Source organism: Gopherus flavomarginatus, chromosome 5 (assembly GCF_025201925.1).
Source record: "Gopherus flavomarginatus isolate rGopFla2 chromosome 5, rGopFla2.mat.asm, whole genome shotgun sequence".
Classification (NCBI taxonomy): Eukaryota; Metazoa; Chordata; order Testudines; family Testudinidae; genus Gopherus; species Gopherus flavomarginatus.
Window position 1 is genome coordinate 85,188,954 of NC_066621.1, and position 16,306 is coordinate 85,205,259.

General features: G+C 41.2%; 1 protein-coding gene across 5 annotated transcripts in view; it reads left to right on the forward strand.

The window, feature by feature from the left end:
- TMEM263 (transmembrane protein 263) overlaps positions 1–16,306 on the forward strand; it is a 348,456-nt gene that overhangs the window by 195,765 nt on the left and 136,385 nt on the right. Inside the window, exon 1 of one of the 5 annotated variants that reach the window (XM_050955547.1) lies at positions 8,261–8,350. The exons of the other annotated variants lie outside the window; for them this stretch is intronic. Coding sequence (XP_050811504.1) covers positions 8,296–8,350 — 55 coding nt within the window. The 5' untranslated portion in view covers positions 8,261–8,295. Of the gene's footprint in view, positions 1–8,260; positions 8,351–16,306 lie in introns of those variants that run through there. 5 annotated transcript variants of the gene reach the window in all.

Sequence of the window (16,306 nt, forward strand, 5' to 3'; positions counted from 1 at the left end):
AATAAATATAAAGTGAGTACTGTACACTTTGTATTTTGTGTTGTAATTGAAATTAATATGTTTTAAAATGTAGTAAACATCCAAAATATTTAAAATAAATGATATTCTATTGTTGTTTAACAGCATGATTAATCGTGATTTATTTTTTAATCACTTGACAGCCCTAGTTATTAGTATTCTGATCCCCAGATTCCCCTGAAAAATCCTAAATAAATGAGTATGTACTCACACTGCCTTAGAAATGGCAAATGTTTGTGTTTGCTTCTTGAAGTAATGATCTTTGTTCCCTCTAGACATCGTGTTTCATATTTAGAGGATACTGACCATTGAAATTTACCAATACAGAGCACCTTGTTGGGAGTGTTGTGATGGAAAGAGGAAAGGAAACCAGAGATCTTCCTGTTGTGTATAGACATTCAGATTTACGGGACTCTAAGAGAAACTTAAGGATTTGGCTATAAGAAAACTCCAGGCTTACTCAGCTCTGCAGCCCAAATATTAGAAAGAAGAGCATTTTCACCATTAACCAAAAATACATCTGAACATCAAGTTGTCTGTTTCTGTTTTGTTTTTGTGACTCCTGTAGCAGCATCCACCCTGAAACAAAGGTGAACCCGTTTGCGATACTAGAGTAGTGGGAGAAAGCCAGTGTCAAAGGCCATAATCCAGCTGTAGCATGATCACTAAAAAGAGCTCCAACCTTTAATATTTAAACACAGCATTTAATTTTAAAAAATTGTTTTCAGTGTAGTGTAACAATACTAAAATAACTGCAATAGAATTGCAAGCAGCCCAAAGTACATTCCTTGTTTCAGGAAGATGGCTGCCCACAGCAGGAAGCTGAAATCACAGTTTGTAACAGATTTCACATGTAATTGAAGTTTTGGCATATGTTTGAAAATTACAAAAAGAATGTCTATTTACTTCTTGCACTTTAAGACTCCTAGGCAAAGGCTTTCTCCGCTAACTGGTTTTTTGTTTTGTTTTTTTGGACAGAGGTAGGTTTCTTTTTTCTTTTTTTAAATTATATAAATATTTCATAGTATTTTAGAAGACTGTCTGCCACATAGAAAAGTGTGTGTGTGTGTGTGTGTGTGTGTGTGTTCTTTTGATAGTGTGGCAAGAGGTACCTGTATCCTTCTTTCATTTACTTCCCTTTTCATGTAATTTGTGATTCTTTTTCGTAATGTAGCTCTCTACTGAAGCCATATCAATACATTTTATACAACTCAAACTAATAATGCATAACTCCAAGATATGATACGTGCTAATCTTGGACTTCTAGCTTTTATTTTGCCATAACATTCTGTTGTGTATTTGTCAAGCTGGGATTTAATAAAAACTCAGAATAGCAAATAGCAAAGGCCAAACACAGAGAATTTAAATGATAGGTTTATTATTTTATCATCCCGTATCATAACACCCAGTGTTTGTTATATGTTGTGAAACAATATGCAACTGCAGAACAATTCTCCTCTGTACTCTGCTGACACATGCAAGCCTCTTGGTTCTACATTAGTGTTGCTTACATGTGAGGCTTATGTTCTGTTATAATTACCCTACTGCAAGGTTGGAGGAAGAATTAATCTTATGCTTTTGGTAAGGAGAGTCATGTGGAATGGGGAAAGGGAGACACAAGTGAAGGCGTGAGGCCAGAAGTGTCAAATTATTTAATAAAAGAAGCTACTTGCTGGAAATGCAGATTTGCATTTGAGGTTTCACTGATGGTTTGGGATTCTGTCCCTCAACAGGAGTGAGAGTCAGTATTGTCAACCCTAAACATCAATAAATCATGAGTCAGACCCCCAAAATCAAGAGATTTTGAAAAAAGAATGAGTCTTAGATTTTTTTTATTTGCCTTCTGATTTTTGAATCTTGAGAAATCGCATTTTCAAACTTTTCTGCACAACCACAATGGCAAGAATCTTCCTTTTTATCTAATCGAAAGCTGAGGTTCTCATTTAATGACATGACTCCAGAAGCTGGGGCTTTAAAACATGCCAAATATTGGAAGACGTGTGACAAAATCCTGAGCGTTGGTGACACTGTGATGAGTAGAAGATTAAGTTGCTTCCTGTTGTGCACGTAATAAATTCACAAGACAGTGATGGTTTCCCAGATGATCTCACTATTCTGAGTTTTCAGTGGCTGGAGGGGAATAAATGGAAAGCAAATAGCATGTGGAATGGAGAAAGAAGGAGTTTTCTATGCTATCATTTTATTTATCACTAATTACAACCTTGAGCTCTGGCAAACTAAATGGCAAACTCATTACTAATGTCAAAGTTCAAAATGTGCTTTAATCTTCCCCTTATTCCTCTCATTCATACATAACATTGTGGGTTTCAGTGCCCCTTTTCGTGGTTCTTTCCAGGGCTATCAAGTTGTCCTTGATAGGCATGGAAATCCATCTCACTAAAGGTACTATGATTCAAGAGGTCAGAGCATTGTCTGGCTCTGCAAACAGGGCCCATAAAATACTGCTTAACAAAGGGCTCTGTTGCAATGTGAAATGTTTATATATATACTATATATATAGAAAGTGCCTGGATGTCAGCCCTGAAGAAGGAGATGAAAGTAAAGAAAATAAATGCACTGGATTATTGAACATCTGACAGAACGTTAAGGGAAAAGGAAAAAACTGCAGTTGCTTCTGCTTTACGGGGAGCTTTCTCCACAAGGATTTTTTGTTATTTTTGTAAATTTACTCATGGTTACGTCACTGTCAAGCTTAATAACAGTCAAGGGAAAATGTTTGAGGTTCATACTTTCTTTCCTGTTGGTTTTAAGCCTTTTTCATCCTAACAGGACCTATGTGTATCCCAGCCACAGTTCTCAGCAAGGTTGCAAGTTTTTTATTTGAATAGGTTCAGCTGAAAGGGTAGAGTTTTGAGTGAGTTTGGTGCTTGTGAAAGGGTTTGTGTTAACGGTCTTCAAGGCCTGGTCTACACTACGAGTTTATCTCGAATTTAGCAGCGTTAAACCAAATTAACCCTGCACTCGTCCACACAACGAAGCCCTTTATTTCGATATAAAGGGCTTTTAATATCGATATCTGTACTCCTCCCCGACAAGGGGAGTAGCGCTGAAATCGGTATTGCCGTTTCAAATTAGGGTTAGTGTGGCCGCAATTCAAGGGTATTGGCCTCCGGGAGCTATCCCACAGTGCACCATTGTGACTTCTCTGGACAGCAATCTGAACTCGGATGCACTGGCCAGGTAGACAGGAAAAGCCCCGCGAACTTTTGAATTTCATTTCCTGTTTGCCCGGAGTGGAGAACTGATCAGCACGGGTGACCATGCAGTCCCAGAATCAAAAAAGAGTTCCAGGATGGACCGTACGGGAGATACTGAATATGATCTCTGTATGAGGAGATGAATCTGTTCTATCAGAACTCTATTCCAAAACATTTGAAAAAATCTCCAAGGGCATGATGGACAGAGGCCACAACAGGGACTTAATGCAGTGCTGCGTGAAACTTAAGGAGCTGAGACAAGCGTACCAGAAAGCCAAAGAATGAAATGGACACTCACGGAGGGAGGGGCAACTGATGACTGTAGCTATCCCACAGTTCCCACACTCTCCGAAAATCATTTGAATTCTTGGCTGAGCTCCCAAAGCCTGAAGAGTCAAAAACATTGTCGCGGGTGTTCAGGGTATATGTCATCAGCCCCGCTCCCTCCCTCTGTGAAAGCAAAGGGAAAAAAATCGTTTCTTGCCTTTTTTCAATGTCACCGTATGTCTCCTGGATGCTGCTGGCAGATGCGGTGCTGCAGTGCTACACAGCAGCATCCCTTTCCCTTCCCTTGCCTTGCAGACAGCAGACAGTACAGTAGGACTGGTATCCGTCGTCGTCATCCCAAGAGTGCTCCTGGCTGGCCTTGGTGAAATGGGGGGATAACTGCCACGGTAGCCCAGGAGGGGTGGGGTTGTTGCAAGGGCACCCCCTAGAATGGCATGCAACTCATCATTTCTGCAGGATGTCTGGGGCTCTGTCCTGGAGCATCCCTTTGCCTCTCTGGTTCTTTAGTAGGCTTGCCTGATATTCTAGGCAGGACTGACTATCCATTAGACAAAACTTAAAGAAGAGAATGACCTGGGGAGTCATTCCCATTTTTGTCCATGCACCCCCGACCGACTGTACCAAGGCCGGCCAGGAGCACCCATGAGAGCAGCAGACGGTACAGTATGACTGGTAACCGTCTTTGTCAACTTGCAAAGCAGCAGACGGTACAGTAGAGCAGGTAACTGTCTTTGCTAACTTGCAAAGGCAAAGGGGATGCTGCTATGTAGCACTGCAGTACCAAGTCTGTTAGCAACATCCAGTAGACATACGATGACAATGAAAAAAGGCTGAACAGGCTCCATGGTTGCCGTGCTATGGCATCTGCCCAGGCAGTCTAGGGAAAAGGGCGCGAAATGATTGTCTGCCGTTGCTTTCACGGAGGGAGGATTGACTGACGACATTTACCCATAACCACCCGCGACAAATTTTTGGCCCCATCTGGCATTGGGATCTCAACCCAGAATTCCAAGGGGTGAGGGAGACTGCAGGAACTATGGGATAGCTATGGGTTAGCTACCCAGTCATAGCTATGGGATAGCTCCCCACAGTGCAATGCTCCGGAAGTCGACGCTAGCCTCGGTACATGGACGCACACCGGCGAATGAATGTGCTTAGTGTGGCCACGTGCCCTCGACTTTATACAATCTGTTTCCAAAAATTGGCTTCTGTAAAACCGGAATAATCCCATAGTGTAGACATACCCCAAGACTGAAGTCCCATACTTCTTCCCAAGACAGATCCCTAAATTATTGCATGTAGGTCACAGAAAAGCTGTTTTACAGTAAGAACTTTCACTCACTACTGATCTAGAGTGGTTACAAACTGGTAAACTAGAGGTGTTAAATTCCATATCCCACTGCTAATTCCCTGAGCCTGCCGGTCCCCTATGGTATATTAGTTACAGAATGCTGGCCCACTGGCTAAATCTACTTCACACTTTATTCAGTGCTCACTAATATTTTTCAGTAACCCCCTTGGTAGAATCCAGCAGACCTGTGCGATTTTTCAGTCTTCCAACTCAATCCTCTCCTCAAGCCCCACACAGGTATCCTCTTAACCATGATGGCAAAACACTATTGAACATACTGTAGTAGTTTAACAGATCTATTTTCTACTTGACAGGTGCATGAAATCTCACCAGCACCAATAAGAATTGTACCAATACTCCAGTACTCATAGACAGAAAGACTGTCAGTATATACAGCACCCATATGAGTCTGTTATTACCCTTTTCTACTTTCGGACTGAAGAATTGTGTGCTTTTGTTCCAAGCATTCTCAGTTTAGGGGAAAATTCAGAAGTGGTAACTGCAAATAGAGCACTTATGTGAAACTCAGTTTAGTGTTTTTTTAATTTAATATGACCTACTAAGGCAAATTGCGATTATCCAGGAACAGATAATTTTCTGTTGCACTTGGAGGTACAGGGCTGGCCATATTGAACCAGATCATTAATTCACCATGACTGATATCCTGTCCCGAATTGCAGTCAATACAACATGTTACTGTTTATCTAGAATTTTATATCATGCCCATCACCATGCTCTTTGAAGGCATAAAAATGTCTTGTGTTGGCCACCACTGGAGGTAGAATATTAGTCATGTGATGTACCCATGAGTTGACTTGATATTCAGAGTCTTGAGAATCCCGATTGCTGTCGGAAGTTTTCTATTCTGTCTGCATGTGGGCAGCCACAATTTGCCTTTTAGATCCCTCACAAATCTCTCTCTCTCTCTCACTCACACACACACACACACACACACACACACACACATATATATATGCACCTCCAGCAGGACTCTGTGCACTCCATGGCACATTGTCATCAACTTGTACAGCGACAACAACCCCTAATTCTTATAGCCACGTTAACATATTCTGTTGCCATGAAATACCCTTCAGACCGTCCTTACACAAGCATACATAACTGTAATGATCAGCTTATGCCTGGATGTCTGAGATCTAACTACCTTTTAATATCGCTGTAGTTGGCCACCATGTAGAATAAGAATGCTGTGATGAGGTGATACACATTCCAGTCTACCAATTTAACTCCACGATTGCCACTCTTTGCTGTTGGCAAATTTGCCCAGAAGCACGAGGCTAAACCTCACCTGGTTGTTTACAGTTATCTGGAGAGACCAGATGGAGTCCTATGAAAAGAAGGTTTTCTAAAGCAAGCCCGTGAGGTGTGTTGTTTCTTAGCATTTTACCCCTGTTCTCGTCACATGTTGAATTCCTCGTTTATGTCAGACCTATTCTGTTTTATGATAATTATGTCTGTTTACTGAAGTTATGATCAAAACATTAGTTGCTGCCAACACCAGCTCTGCATTTACATAAGATTTATTTTTCAAAAGGAACTTTCTGAGAATAAAGGGCTCAGACTTTCTTACAGCTGTAAAATTAATCCTGCTGTAAAGCATAGCTTATTACTTGGGAAAGAAATCTTTATTTAGGAATCCTTTGGCTGGCAGTAAATGAATTCTATCATTCTTATTTTTGTCCTCGTTTAAGAAAAGTCACCCATATTTAGTCCAATCAGTGGCCACATTAGAAGACCAATGTGCTACCTAAATCCACCTCAAAAGTTTGGGGGCCACATTTATTTCATTTACTTTGCCTGAAATGAAGCAAGTTTTATTTGCTCTGTTTTTTAATACAGACAAGCAGATCACGTAGGCTATGAGTCCTGGCATACAGTATTCTCTCTTGTCAAGAGGGGATGCTCCACCATGTTGCATACTGGAATATGTTGTTTCCATAGGTTGCATTTTTTATGTTAAAAATGAAGGCAGTTGTGAAGCAGACTGCAGGACTCCAGACAGCTGGACTTGACCTGTGGGCAGTACTAGGACCATCCCAGTATAGGCCTATGAATGGGTGTGCAGTAGTATGAGAAAACATTTGATAATGCTGCCCACTTCTTAGTGTAGCAAAGGTAGTTTCTCTTTTTGGAGTGACAGGGCAGTTTAAGAAAAAACGGCTTTAAGGTTTTGGCTGTGGCTTGACTTGGATGAGGCACTGAGAATTTTGGGAGGTAGACTAGCAATCTCGTTCCCTCAGATCGAGCTTTGCAGAGCAACATGGGCTTTTACATAGTGTGGTGGTCCAAATCCAAGGGATTGATTCCCATTGGATAATACACAGTACTGATTAAGTGCACATTCGATCCTTTCGACTGTGCCGTGCAGTTGACTTACAGTTTTGTGCTGCTGCTGCAACCACATGTAATAGTAAACCAGGAGCAGCTCATCAAGTGCCCTGGTGAGTCTCTCTGAATAGCATCACACCTATGTGAGACCCAACCACAGCTCAGCATAGGGGTGGGTATGGGCCAGGATAGCAGGATATTTAGCAGATCCACTTAGTGAAGGTCTTGACTCCTCCAGGATACCTGGGGCATCAGGGGTGCTAGGTGGGGAGGAGGAGTGATGGAGAGCCATTATCCTGGATGCTGATTGCTATAAAATTGCTGATTGAGTGCCAGAGGATAAATTTGACATGAAATGGCAGGGGAAGGGCTCTTTCCTGAAGTACCATTTCTTTTCCATTTGATGAGGGAGAGACACAATGGATCTGTAAAATTGCAATGTCCATCTCTCCCAATTCCCAGTGTGGTGTAGCACCCCACTGAGACATGAGGAAGTTTTCTGATTGTAAAAGGTCTTTTGTTAGGCTACGAAATGGCTGTTTAGTGAACAGAAAGGAGTTATAAATCTTCCCAAGAAACCTACTTTGCTTGTATTATTAAATAAAAAAGTCCCCTTTGATCATAAATCATTCAGTGTTCTTGCATTTTATTTCAACTAAGCTAATTGAAATAACTGCTCACAATTCAGAAATGCCTCCCTTCCACAGATTCATCTTAGTCTAAACTAGCCAGAGCTCTACTCCTCCTTACAGACTGGCAGCCACCTTCGGGGCCATAAAAGGTACTACTCCTTCTTCCATTAAGCATGACAGTTTTTTAAATGAAAGCAGGAGTGTCACTTCAAGGCCCTGTGAAGCTTTTCCATAGCACTTACTGAGAAATGCAGATCCAGATGTCTAAAGCGGCTGTCCACCAGCACTGCATAGTCAGCTGAAGTGTTTAATGGGGTCAGGTCCTTTGTACTCAGGAAAGCCAGAGAAGACCAATGTGCTACCTAAATCTAGCTCAAGATAACTAAGCACGATCTGCCAGTTTGGTCCTCACCAAAATGGTGAGCCTGGACACAACTAGAAGATGCCGAAAGATGACAACAGTCACAAGCTGTGGCCAAAATTATTCCTGCTGCCAGGTCAGTTTAGGGTGAGGAAATATGTAGAACTGGAATTCCGGTGCAATCGGTTGGGCTTCCAAGAGAGAATCTGTGCAGAGGAGCAATTCATAGAGATCCCAGGGCTATCGCTGCCTGCCCTCATTCTTGTTAGCAGGAGTAGTTTTGAAAACCTTTCACTTTTCTCAAGGGAAAACAACCCTTACCAGCTAGGAGCAGCAAGTCTGAATCGAGGCTTATCCTGTAGGGTTGCTTAACAAAATGTATATCTTTATTAATCAAATTACAAATGTAATTAATTCTGTTGAATTATTGTAATTGGAACGAAGACAGGCACGTGGGGAAAATACCTGGAACTAATGAGCCTGAATTTTTTTTAGCATCTGGAGTTGAAGTAATTTTTAGTTTCAATGTAGAGAGCAAAAAATAAATTGAGTACAATTAATTCCCCATCTCCTATGTTGTAGCTTTAATGTCTTTTAGCAGCAACCAAAACAGGAAAAGACTGTGTTGCCATCATCTTTCTTTTGTGTTAGTTCTTTCTTTCCTGAGCTTGGAGGTGTGGCACAAAGGCCCCATGACAGCGCATTAGACTGTTGCTTCCTTGCTGCTGGGTCCTCATTGCTCAAATGCCATTTGCAATCCTATTTGCCCAAGTTCCTTCTCTACATACTCGTGTATCTCATATGCTTTCTCCATCATGTGGGCATCCATTGTCTCTTCCCTTTCAGGGTTACTGATTCCTTTGTTCTAGTTTCAAGAGAGCTTTTAGCTTGTGCTGAGTCTGACTGGGGTCACAAAGTGTTGGCCACCACTGACAATATGTTTGCTTTAGCTCTAGGGTAGTCTGGCTGCACCATGTTACGTAGGCTGTGACCAAATCTTGCCTTGAATGAAGTTCTACTTAATTGAAGGAAAAGGAATACATATCCACCTGGTGCAAAGAGCAGTAGAAGACTGCAGGCCCCTGCTTTTGTAGTTTGTCAGCATAGCCTTTCACTCTGTTTTACAATGGCTGGGTAACTACCAGGGCTGTCAAGCAATTAAAAAAATTAATCACAATTACTCACTCAATTAAAATTTTTTATCACCATTAATTGTGCAGTTAATCATGTTGTTAAACAATAATAGAATACCATTTATATTAATATTTTTGGATGTTTTCCACATTTTCAAATATATTTATTTCAATTACAATGCAGAATACAAAGTGTACAGTGCTTACTTTATTTTTTATTATACATATTTGCACTGTAACAATAATAGTATTTTTCAATTCACTTAATACAAGTACTGTACTGCAATCTCTCTATCGTGAAAGTTGAACTTACAAATGTAGAGTTATATACAAAAAATAACTGCATTCAAAAATAAAACAGTGTAAAACTTTAGCACCTACAGGTCCACTCAGTCCTACTTCTTGTTCAGCCAAGCACTCAGGCAAACAACTTTGTTTACATTTGCAGGAGAAAATGCTGCCCGCTTCTTGTTTACAATGTCACTTGAAAGTGAGAACAGGCGGTCACATGGCACTGTTGTAGCCGGCATTGCAAGATATTTATGTGCCAGATGTGCTAAAGATTCATAAGTCCCTTCATGTTTCAACCACCATTCCAGATGACATGCATCCATGCTGATGATAGGTTCTGCTCAATAACGATCCAAACAGTACAGAACAACACATGTTCATTTTCATCATCTGAATCAGATGTCACCAGCAGAAGGTTCTGTAGTTTCTGCATCAGAGTGTTGCTCTTTTAAGACTTCTGAAACCATGCTCCACATCCCATCCCTCTCAGATTTTGGAAGGCACTTCAGATTCTTAAATCTTTGGTCAAGTGCTTTAGCTTTCTTTAGAAATCTCACATTGGTATCTTCTTTAATTTTTTTTAATCACGATTTTTTTTTGTGTTATCCGCATGAGTTAACTATGATTAATCGACAGCCATTTTCCTTTTGTGAACTAGCTGAGTGACAAATGCTACATGGGTGAGTTTACCCATTTCTCACTTGGGAAATATGGAGTTTAGTTTACTCACTTTTACCGCCTCTTTAATTTTGTTCTTTCTCCCAACTCTGTGTATTGAGATGAGGAGGAGAATTAAAATGTAAAATGGAACCTGCTTGGGCGCTTAGATGCTACACTGATTGCAGGCATGTGAGTATCTAAACAGCAAAGCTGGTGTCAAGGTATTTTTCCCACTTTGAACTTTAGCATCCTAAAAGTGGGGACCTGCATGTACCCTTCTAAGCTTAATTCCTAGCTTAGATCTGATAGCACTGCCACCAGCCAAAATATAGTATTTGGCACACTTTCTGTTCCCCCAAAACCTTCCCTGGAGGACCCAAGACCCAAACCCCTTGGGTCTTAAAACAAGGAGAAATAAACCATCACCCCTCCTTTCCTCCTCCCGACTTTCCTCTCCCTGGGTACCCTGAGAGGCTACACTGATCCAAACTCCTTGGATCTTAAAATAGAGAGGAATTAACCTCCCCCCCTCCTTTCCCCCCACCAATCCCTGGTAAGTTCAGACCCAATCCCCTTGGGTCTTAGACAAGGGGAAAAAATCAATCAGGTTCTTAAAAAAAAAAGAAAGCTTTTAATTAAAGAAAGAAAAAGTAAAAATTATCTCTGTAAAATCAAGATGGAAAATGTTTACAGGGTATTCAGCTCATATAGACTAGAGGGACTTCCCCCCCTCCCCCCCAGCCTGAGATCCAAGTTACAGCAAACAGAGGTAAAAATACTTCCAGCAAAATACACATTCACAAGTTAAGAAAACAAACATAAGACTAACCCGCCATTTTTAGCTAGTACTTACTATTTTGAACATAAGAGACTGTTTCAGAAAGATTGGGGAGAGCTGGGGTGCACGTCTGGTCCCTCTTAGCCCCAAGAGCGAACAAAGAACAAAACAAACAGCACAAACAAAGACTTCCCTCCTCCAAGATTTGAAAGTATCTTGTTCCCCCATTGGTCCTCTGGTCAGGTGTCAGCCAGGTTCACTGAGCTTCTTAACCCTTTACAGGTAAAAGAGACATTAACCCTTAACCATCTGTTTATGACAGCTGGTTTTTTAACTTAAACCACTGCACTCTTAAATGGATTTTTGCTATAATCAAAGCCTACAGTTTTTGTGGATTTGAGCCTGTTTTCTCCTTCTACAGCTGTCTTTATCATTGCTGGCCTCTTCTCTGCTTCATCTTACAGCTCCTCCTCTGATCAACCGAAGCAGGAAGTGCTAAGTCCTGCACTCCAAGGGGAGTGGAAAGAAACATCACTAATAGAGCTAATGTCATAGTAACTGCATTGATGCAATTCAGAACTTTAATTCCACTTCATTCTGCATGGCATTGACTTATAAAAAGGTTTTATTTTATTGAAAAGCATCAAGAATATAAACTTAGTAGTGATAGCCATTCTCTTCTCCCTCTGAAGCAAAATGTGACCCTTCTCAAAGAAAAAGAAGATGGGGGAAAGAACCTTTCTAGCAATGGGGCAATGCTGGCATTCTTGATTCTAAGTGTGTTGGGGAAAGGAGCCGTACTGACAATAGTGGTGCTGGAATCTGGAATCTCTTCCAATCCACAGTCCAGCTTCATCTTCACCTGTTCTTCTTGCCAATGTGCCTCAGACCTGACATGGAGAGAAAAGAAAGTAGCTAGCTCTCTTGCCTATTCTGTCTTTGGCCTCTCTGCTGAGGATAGTTATGAATTGTTGCCAGTATTCTTCTGTGCTGCAAAACCATAGTTGCTTCATGTTGCTTTTCACAGATTCTGTATAACACAGACTATAAGACTCCTTTTCTTCAGTTTAACACCTTGTTCTTTTTTTCCCTTATTTTGCCAACTCTTGTTTTGCATTGGCCACCCTCACCCCAGTTCGGACCCTTGCTGTAGCTCTGCAATACCATTTTCAATGCATAATGCCTAGGCTAGGGTTGAAAAGGGAAAACTACTGGAACTCCTATGAAGCAGAATGTAAAGCTCCATGCTAATAATATCAAGGGGAATCCTTGAGGGTGGGAAATAGGGTGGACTCTGTTTTTTTCCCGCAGCTCAACACTGTATGCCACTTCTAAGCCTGCCCTTGAGTAAGTCTACTTCTGCAGCAATAATGTTCATGATGAATTTCTCCTCAGTGCCACCTGGAAGGAGTGGCAGGTCTATTGAGAGAAGCAATTTGACTGTCAGTATGTTTCCTCTTTGTTTGGAACTAGCACCACTTGTGGCCTTTCTGTGAATTTGTTGGATGGCTGTGCAGCTCCATTCAGTCATGCAGATGCAATTCTAGTAAAAAAATGTGGCTTGGAAGCATGAGCAAACCTTTGTATGAGACTTTAAAGGGACTGGGCTGTCTGGTATGGGAGCTGTCTCTCCTTGCCATCACATTGCCAGTTTGTTTCCTCATGCTGCCAGTTCCCGTGTTTTCTTTAACTCTGTTGATAATGGCATTCCTTTGTTTCCTTGTTGAACAAACTCAAATCACCAGGGAGCTAGGAAGGGAAGCACCATGGGCAGTGGGGAAATGGGAAATGCTGTTTTTGGGAGACATTTTCAAAGGTGAACATGTCAGATAGGCACCTAACTGCCATTTGTGCCTCTGAAAATCTCTCCCTTCACCTTTTTCACTGTTGCCTGTAGTTCCACATGTTTTGATGGTAGCTTTTTATAGAATGTCCACTCAGATGAATGGAAGATCAGAGAATAATGGCACATCTTTTTTCATAGAAGCACCCAGCCAACTGATATAATTAAGAGAAGATTACATTTGAGTTAAGAGATCTCTCTGCTCCCATAAAAGGGAATGGTTTCAGTGGTGGAACTGATCAGCCCTTCAGCAAACTCTCTGTAGTTTGTCTTGAGAGTTCACTGGAATCCACCTCAGAGGGCTGGTCATCACAGAATTAAGTGGATTCTAATGTATCAGATAAGTCAGGTAAGCTAGGCGGTGAGGGGAAACAGTGTGTCATCTGAAAGATAACCCTTCTTAGATTAGCAATAAAAATAATTAGATGTGCAGTGACTAGAGCTGGTTGGAAATTTTCTGATGAAACTTTGTTTCATTGGAAAATGCCAATACAATAGAGCCAAACACGTCACCAAATCTACCACCTATTTGACTACACTTTCGTCAAAACAGACAGCTTTCCCCATCTCCCTGTTAGCTCCAGAGGATGAAGATGCATTGCACAGGGGCGCTCTGCCTTCCCCTCAAGCTTTGTGGAACAGGCAGTGCCTCTCTGGCTCTCCAAGCTGGAGGATTGGCAGGGAGAGAGAGCAGTTGGGCTCTCTGCCTCTTCAGCTGCAGGGCTGGAAAGATCTTGTTAGTTTCACGAGTGAAACTAACAAGAGCCTTCCCCCAGGGCAGTTGGGAAGCCAAAAAAATTTGTTTCTGTTCTCCCAAAATGGAATTTGTTTTGAAATCTCTTTCCACTAAAAGTTTTGTGTTTTTGACACTTCATCCTGCTTTGGAATTAAACTTTTTTTTCAAAAACATGAAAATTTTCATGGAAAGGGATTCTCTTTTTTGGCCAGCTCTAGTAGTGATCTCAGTGACTCAGGATTGTAAAGATCACCATCTGGGCATCATAGAGGGAAACAGAGGAATAATTTTTGTTATGGAGATTTGCTAGGATTTGATATATTTACAGCAATGAACTCAATTAACAGAACTCATAAATGTAAAATATTTTTATGCCATGTATGCTTACAGTTCCAATTTTAAAAAGGAATAAGGATTTTGCCCAATTAACAGTCATGGTGGTAACTTGCCAGGAGCCTCTGGGTCTCCCATTATTTGCTTAAAATAGAAAAGGTTGCAGTGTCCTGATCTGTAATGAAGAGGAGGTCCTGGCATGTATCATTCTGTCTTTATTGGATTTATCTGCCTGCACTGCATGCTGGGACCTATAGTCTCCGTAAGTCACATTGACATTAAAGATTAAGACAGCCAAGAGGTAAAATGGAAGCATGGCCCAGTAAATAGAGCACAGGTCTGGGAATCAGGAGGACTGAGTTTCTCTTTCTAGATTTGCCATTGACTCCCGGTTTGACCTTGGGCAAACCACTTAACTGTTCTGTGGCTCAGTGTCCTAATTCTAAAATTTGACCTACTTGTGGAAAGAACTTGGAGGCCTTCAGATGAAAAATGGTAAGTACTAAATATGTCACCATGGGCTGCAGTCAGATTAGAGCTGTTTTTTGGATAGGTGGTTTCTGTATGTGTGTAAATATCTGCATTAGCAGAAACTAAAAACAACTCCTCAAGAGATCTCCTGGTTCTTTGTGATTGTTGTGTGTGTGTTTTAATACCAGAGGGCTTTTAGAAGTGCTCTGTCCTGTGTGTGATCTGGTCTCTCTGTCCATTTAAACCTCCTTTGCCCTTGATGTCGGTGTTCCTGATAGTTGGCGATTGGATCAAAGCTTCACAGAGCCTCCCTTCCACCCCTTCAAATTCTCATTAAATGCCATTTATCTCTTTGCCATTAAATAGCCTGTTTTTTCACTTTACAGTTTTAAATTATTGCTGTCTGGGTTTTCCATTTTTTCAAACAATTTTTCAGGGTGTGCGTATGTACAAAATCAATGAGGAAGGACAGTGCACAGTTATTTACACAGCAGCTCCTGCAGCTCTAATATAATATTATCATTTAAATGCTTGCTGAGTATTCAGACATTCAAGGTCTGTAGGGCATGCTCTGCAGTGCTGGAGCCCTAGGGGAATGTTTTCTATAACTGTTTATTCCTAAATACTCTCAACGGAAATACAAATGCCACCAAAGTGCCCAATATGGTTTCAAATATTGGAAAGGAGGGGAATAGAGGGCCTTGTATTGTTTCAGAGATGGCACTGAGCACTAAAAATGTGTCTGAAAAAGAGACGGAAAAACGATAGGGGCTGATTAAGAGAGAAACAGAGTGATAAAACCACATAGAAAATTGATCTGCAAAGCTTGCAAGTTTATTTGTGAAATTCTCCTCCCGCTAAAGCTTAGAAACTAAATGAGAATGTACTGCCAGTGTTGTGGTTAACCCTTACCAGCCCTGGGCAGATTTTTTACTATACGTCCTTTCCTTGGAGGACCTTCACACTCATTTCTCCTTGGATGGATTTCCTTGGCAAAGTAAAGGGAGAGGCCACCTCAACAGTGCCATTTAGAGATCCATCCAAAATGAAACCTTAGGAGTTGGTATAAAAGAAAGCACAGCACCTGCAGATTTAAAGGCACTTTGTTGTAATGGGCCTGTTTAATGCATGTTGGTCTTTCATGTTCATTGTGTGGGCAGAGATCAGAGTCTATGTGTTGGATTAATTTCATTTCCAGGTGGTAGGAATAGCGACAGGAATTTGGGGATTACAGATGTTCATTGCGTGAAAAAGGAAACAATCTTTCAAAAGCTTTCTTGGTATCAGGATCCATTTTTTCCCTCTTGATGATCTACCCTCCTTTCGAATAGTGTTCAGCCAAAAAGCTATCAACCACTACAATGGTGTGATCACATGCAATAAACACACCTAGCTGTTATGTAACAAGTCCCTGTGTTGTCATTTTTAATTTCAAGATTGCTGGAGATGTGTCTATAGTGATACAGGCCCCAATTCAGCAGAGCACTTAAGCACTTGCTTAAGTTCCATTACGTTCATTGAAAATTGAGTGTGCTTTGCAGTTGGGACCACAATCTCTGTGTACATCAAAGATACAGTTGCCAACTCTCACTGCAGCTTTCCCAGCATGACATAATGTCATTTTCTTAAAATATCCTATTAAAATCTCCCAGATTGCTTTCAGTAGTCCCCGGGAAATCAATGCCAATTCCAGGAGATTCCAGGCCAATCCTGGAGGGTTGGCAACCCTAATCAAAGAGAACACCTGTATGTATGCTTGCACATATGCATGCACATGCACACTCACGCAGAAGGAGCGGGATTCAGGTCGAATATTGAATTGATCCTAAATTCCTGAGATGCATATG